The sequence below is a fragment of the Heterodontus francisci genome, chromosome 18 (assembly GCF_036365525.1).
Source record: "Heterodontus francisci isolate sHetFra1 chromosome 18, sHetFra1.hap1, whole genome shotgun sequence".
In the NCBI taxonomy this organism is placed as follows: Eukaryota; Metazoa; Chordata; class Chondrichthyes; order Heterodontiformes; family Heterodontidae; genus Heterodontus; species Heterodontus francisci.
In genome coordinates, this window is record NC_090388.1 from 13,590,366 (window position 1) to 13,596,365 (window position 6,000).

At 42.0% G+C, this 6,000-nt stretch overlaps 1 protein-coding gene across 3 annotated transcripts in view; it reads left to right on the top strand.

Annotated features, from left to right (window-relative positions):
- LOC137379453 (POC1 centriolar protein homolog B-like) overlaps nucleotides 1–5,720 on the top strand; it is a 110,161-nt gene extending 104,441 nt beyond the window's left edge. The window contains exon 12 of one of the 3 annotated variants that reach the window (XM_068050291.1): nucleotides 4,941–5,720. In XM_068050291.1, coding sequence (XP_067906392.1) covers nucleotides 4,941–4,955 — 15 coding nt within the window. In that variant the 3' untranslated portion in view covers nucleotides 4,956–5,720. The remainder of the gene's footprint in view (nucleotides 1–4,940) is intronic. The other 2 variants (XM_068050289.1, XM_068050290.1) reach the window with 2 other exon arrangements.
- The last annotated feature ends 280 nt before the right edge of the window (nucleotides 5,721–6,000 follow it).

Genomic DNA, 6,000 nt, shown 5'->3' on the forward strand with positions numbered 1-6,000 from the left:
GTCCTCGTTAATAAACCCTTTTAGCCCCAGTATCATTTTGGTAAACTACATCAGAAATATAACTTGCATAACTCAACTGCATTTCAATATAGAGAGTAAAAGTCCATCAGGTCGACTGCAGAATTTATTGCGAATAACCAAAGGAGACCAAAACACCCCAGATAATACATACACTAACTGTTTTTCACTGATGTATATATAAAAATTAAGATCAGTATTCTGCCCAGAATTTGCAAACGGTCCCTTCATTTTTGTTGATGTTGATAGAGTTTTGGATAAATTTAAGCCAGGTCTCTAGCTAAGACATGCACTTGTACCGCATCTTAAACTGTGCTGTCTGCCAGCCCAGTTACATCATGTGGCAATCTGAGCCAGCAACCAGACACAAACTAGCTGGGGAGCCATGAATAAAACTTATTGCTACTCATTAGCACTAATGCTTAGCTTACATCTTATTGGCTTTAAGTTTATGATCTTAAAGGTGGTGTAAAGCCTGATCATAATGTGTACTCTGAAAGAATAAATTGAGGTCCATTGATTTTTTTTATAGTCCCAGTGGCTATAACATTTCTTTTTTGATGAAAAACAGGAGAATTTCTCTACTGCTAACAAAAGTACAAGTTGTGGGTTCAAGATCAGAGACTGGAACACAAAATTCTAGGCAATTCTCAGTGCAGTACTGAGGGAGTTCAGCATTGTCAGAGGTGCCGTCTGTCAGCTGAGACATTAAACCAAAGCCCCGCCTACTCTCTCAGGTGGATGTAAAAAATCCCATGGTACTATTTCGAAGAAGAGGGCAGACGTGGTGATGATTTAACATCTCATCCGAAAGATTGCACTGGAGCGTCTCTGAAAAACTTGGACCCACAACTTCTATCTCGCAGATAATGGAATTAAATCAGTCAGAGTTCACGGAGGATATGACCAGATAATCTGTTTTTAATGATAGTTGAGGGATAAATATTGGGTCAAGACACTTTGGCTTAGCCAGACTCCATCTGTAGTAGCATAAACTACATAACAAACTACAGCTAAAATTCATGGTACTGCCTTGTAGACTGTACAAAACGGGTCTCATTTCAAAAGTGATGTAGGAAAGGATTCAAATCTTATGACCCTTTTGAAAATGTCTGTTGGACTTGAAATTCTTATATAATTCCTAGGTAAAAAGCCATAAGATCATAGCGTACAGTACGTCAGCAGAGTTTCTGCTTTGTCGACCTCTCTGAGAAATTTCTAAGTAAATGGACAAGCGTTTGATCAACACCCTCCTGTGTTTAGAAAGAAAACAAACGACACCCACCATCGAAGTTTACCTAAAACTCTTCCGAGAAGCATTAGTTGTGAACAAAAGAACACTCATTCTGTATCTCATCCATCTCTTCCGGAATTCCAAATATTCTAAGGTTATTTCTCCAACAATGAGTATCCAGCTCTTTGATCAATGGAGCCTGTTCTGTGCTTCTCCCATGCTGCTCCAGTACATTAATTCAGCCCTTCTTTCACTTCTTTGAACCTATGCTAAATTTGTTTCTAGCACCTTTACAATCTGAGTCCATAAACTTTTATTTTAGGCCGTACACAGTTTATGTTGGGGAGGGAGGGGGCTTCTCTGTACCCATTGAGAATTTTTGTCTTTCGATCAAAACTTCAAAAAAAGATCCCATGGCACTATTTTGAAGAGGAGCAGAGGAGTTATCCCCAGTGTTTTGACCCAATATTTATCTCTCAACTAGCATCACTAAAAGCAGATTACTTGTTCATTTATCTAATTGCTGTTTGTGGGAGCTTGCTGTGCGCCATTGACTGCCACATTTCTACATGACAACAGATCAAAAGAACTTAATTGGCTGAATAGCACCTTGGGATGTCCTACAGTTGTGAAAGACGGCTATATAAATGCAAGCCTTTTCAGTGTCATGCATCTTATTAGGAGAGCAGTCTGGGACAACAGCAGGTACGCACCAGGGGCTGAATCCCCTGGATTTTCTCCTTGCCACAATGGCAGCAGAAGCTCGGTGAGGTGGGATTTCCAGCCACCGTGTGTCTATGCCCTGATCCTGGCCAACTTCCAGGGGTCATGTTCATTGTCGTAACTTGAGCAGACTGTTTATGCCATCACTGGCTGACGCGTCTTGGGTAATGGGCCGAGAGTGTGGAGGGGGACTTTCCTGCAATGTGATGTGGCCACAGTAAAGACCGGAAAAAAAATTTTTGTCTTGCATTTTGAATCGTGTTTGTTTGATTAATGCAATTGAACACTCTGCACTAGACAAAGCAGCCGTTTAAAATTTAACCTCCCCACCACATCCCTTGCCTTAAAATCCAATCCTGCCCCATGGCCCATTACAATGTTAGATGCCAGGAACGCAACATTGTTCCTTGTGTCCAGCATTAGAAAATGAAGGGAAATGCATTGTACAACGTCAGCACATTATTTGCATTTTTAAATAATACACCTCCCACAATTGACCTGACATATAATTTATCCAGCATCACTTGTGGCAGGTAATCCCAAACGTGACATTGGGGAGCAGGATTAGAGTCATAGAGTCATTTACAGCAGAAAAGAAGGTCATTCAGCCCATCAAGTCCATGCCACTCTCCATAAGCCTATGCAATATCAACTGCATTAATATAACCGGAGGGAATTTAGCCCCCTGATCTACAGCAACACTCCTCAGAATAGATATCAACTTGGGCCTTCATACATTTGGAGGAGTGCAAGAGAAGCTCATGAGAATGGAAGAAAGGCACTTCAGAGTTTGGTGTCCAACCTTAATTGACCCAGCCACCAGATTTCCCAACCAAGGCGCAACAACAACTTGCAATAAAAAACACCTTTTCAGTAGTAAAAAGTCCCAAAGCACTTCATAGGACCTATCAAACAAAATTTGACACCAAGCCACATGAGATATTAATCACGTGAGCAAAAGCTTGGTCAAAGAGACAGATTTTAACGAAGGTCTTAAAGGAGAAGAGAGAGATGGAGAGGTTTAAGGAGGGAATTCCAGAGCTTAGAGCCCAGGCAACTGAAGGCATGGCTGCCACTGGTGGAGCGATTAAAATCAGTGATGTGCAGGAGTCCAGAATTGAAGGAGCATAGAGATCTTGGAGAGTTTTATAGTTGGAGGAGGTTACAGAGATAGGAAGGCACGAGGCCGTGGAAGGATTTGAAAACAAGAATGAGAATTTTTAAATCGAATTGGTGCGTGTAAGGATATGGACAGCAGAGTTTGGATGAGGAGTGGAAAATGGGAGACTGGTCACGAGAGCATTGGATTGGTCGAGGCTAGAGATAATAAAGCCTTGGATGAGGATTTCAGCACCAGATGAGCAGAAGCGAGTTCAGAGATGGGCAATATTATCGACTGGAGGTAGCTGTTTTTTGTGATGGAGCAGATTATGTGGTCGGATGCTCATCTCGGTTAAATAGGGTGCCAGGGTTGTGAGCGGTTTGGTTCAACCTCAGACAGGTGCACCTACTTGACCATGTCTGGCGAGGTACCCTTTCCTTCATTTCATGAGGAAAGCTATGATCCAGGTTATATTAGCCTGTCCTCGAGCCTGTACTGCAGACTGGATTCAGCAGAGCCCTTTTTTTATTCATTTGTGGGATGTGGGCATCGCTGGCTAGGCCAGCATTTATTGCCTATCCCAAATTGCCCTTGAGAAGATGGTGGTGAGTTGCTTTCTTACCATTGCAGTCCTTGAGCTGTCGGTACACCCACAGTGCTGTTAGGAAGCGAGTTCCAGGATTTTGACCAGTGACAGTGAAGGAACGGTGATATAGTTCCAAATCAGAATGGTGTGTGGCTTGGAGGGGAACTTGTAGGTGGTGGTATTCCCGTGCATCTGCTGCCCTTGACCTTCTAGTGGTCGAGGTTGCCGGTTTGGAAGGTGCTATCGAAGGAGCCTGCTGCCACTGTGCATCGTTGGTGGAGGGGGTGAATGTTGAAGAGAGCAGCTACACTCCTGGTCCTCTGCCAGAACACTCCCTGTGCACAAAGAAAACACATAGGAAGTATATTTAAATTATTTAAGTGGATGTCCCTGTCCCAATCTGTTAAAATCTGCAATGTCACGCATGCGCCAATCACATCTGCTTTCTCTCCATAATCTGCGGATCGACCATCATGTCAACAGAAGTGATATATGACATTTATTTAGATGTTTTGGGGGAAAATCAGAAACCAACCCAAGATGAAAAAGTATACTGTTGTGAATAATTTCACTCAGTCTATGATCTACAGTCTGCAGAATTGTTCGCTAACATGTCAAAGTAAATTGAAAGAGGCAATGTTTTATAATGGTGGAAGTATTATGCCATGAAATGCATGATGTATTATTCCATTGTCAGTAGTCAGCCGTAGCTCAGTGGGGTAGAGGTGATCAGCCATGATCTGTTTGAATGGCGGAGCAGGCTCGATGGGCCAAATGGCCTACTTCTGCTCCTATTTCCTATGACCCAATGGTAGCACTATTGTCTGTAATGCTAGAAGGTTGTGGATTTGAGTCCCACCCCAGAGAATTGAACACAAAATGTAAGCTCACACCACTAGTGCAGAACTGAGGGAGTGCCACAAAGTCAGAGGTGCTGTCTTTCAGATGAGATGTTAAACTGAGGCCCTGTCTGCCCTGTCAGGTAAATGTAAAAGGTCCCACGGCACCTGTCAAGGAAGAGCAAGGGAGTTATCCCCAGTGTCCTGGCCAATATTTATCCTTCAATCAAGATCACAAAAGAAACATTTTCTGGTCATTGTCAGAATTGCTGTTTGTAGGATCTTGCTCTGTGCAAATTGGCTGATATGTTTCCTGCATTAGCACAACAGTGACTACTCTTCCGAATTACTTTACTGACTGTAAAATGCATCAGGATGTCCTGAGGTCGTGAAAGGTGCTATATAAATGCAAGGTTTTTTTTTCTTTCTTTACTTCAGGACTTGGGCATATAATCCAGGCTGATACTGAGGGAGTATTTTATTATTGGAGGTGTTGTCTTTCAGATGAGAAGGTAAATCGAGACCCTGGCTGCCTACTCAGATGGACATAAATGATTCTGTGGCACTACTCAAAGAATAGGAGAGTTCTCCTGGTGCCCTGGGCACATTTATCCCTCAACCAATATCATTTATCTCACTGCTGATTGTGAAACTTTGCTGTGTGCAAATTGGCTTCTGTGTTGGCCTGTGTCACAAAAGTGACTATACTTTAAACAGTAATTCATTGACTGTGAACCACTTTTGGACGTCCTGAGGGTGCAAAAGGCTTTATATAAACGAGTCTTTTTGCTGTGTTTACACTAGCTTGTCCCCTTAAAGCACAAGGTCTATTTGTTGTCTATATTGGACATTTTGAAATCTGATACAGATGGAATGTTATTGGCCAGTGAATTTTGCAGATTGTCAAGTGATTTAAGTTTCCAGCTCCAGGTCAGAAGAACGCAACATGAAATGACTCGCTTTTTTAAAAAAGCACTTTAAAATGTGACGGACTCAAACCTTTTATATATTGCAAAGCATAAAGTCTGCGCACACTTTCTGTCAGCCTATTCATTATAAATTTCTGTCCACACTTATATTGGAAACTGCTGATGTAAACTTTAATTCAAATAGCCATTACAGATGCGGACATAAATTTCAATTGAAATATAAAAATAAGAACAGTATGCGTGATTTTAAAATGCGGTCTGAATTACATCCGTGTGGACTAAAACGGGAAAGGTAGCCAAACCATGGCTTACAAGGGAAGTTAGAGATAGCATTAGATCCAAGGAAGAGGCATATAAATTTGCCAGGAAAAACAACAGACCTGAGGATTGGGAGCAGTTTAGAATTCAGCAAAGGAGGACCAAGGGATTGATTAAGAAGGGGAAAATAGAGTACGAGAGCAAGCTTGTGGGGAACATAAAAACTGACTGTAAAAGTTTCTATAGGTATGTGAAGAGAAAAAGATTGGTGAAGACAAACGTGGATCCCTTACAGTCTGAAACAGGGGAAC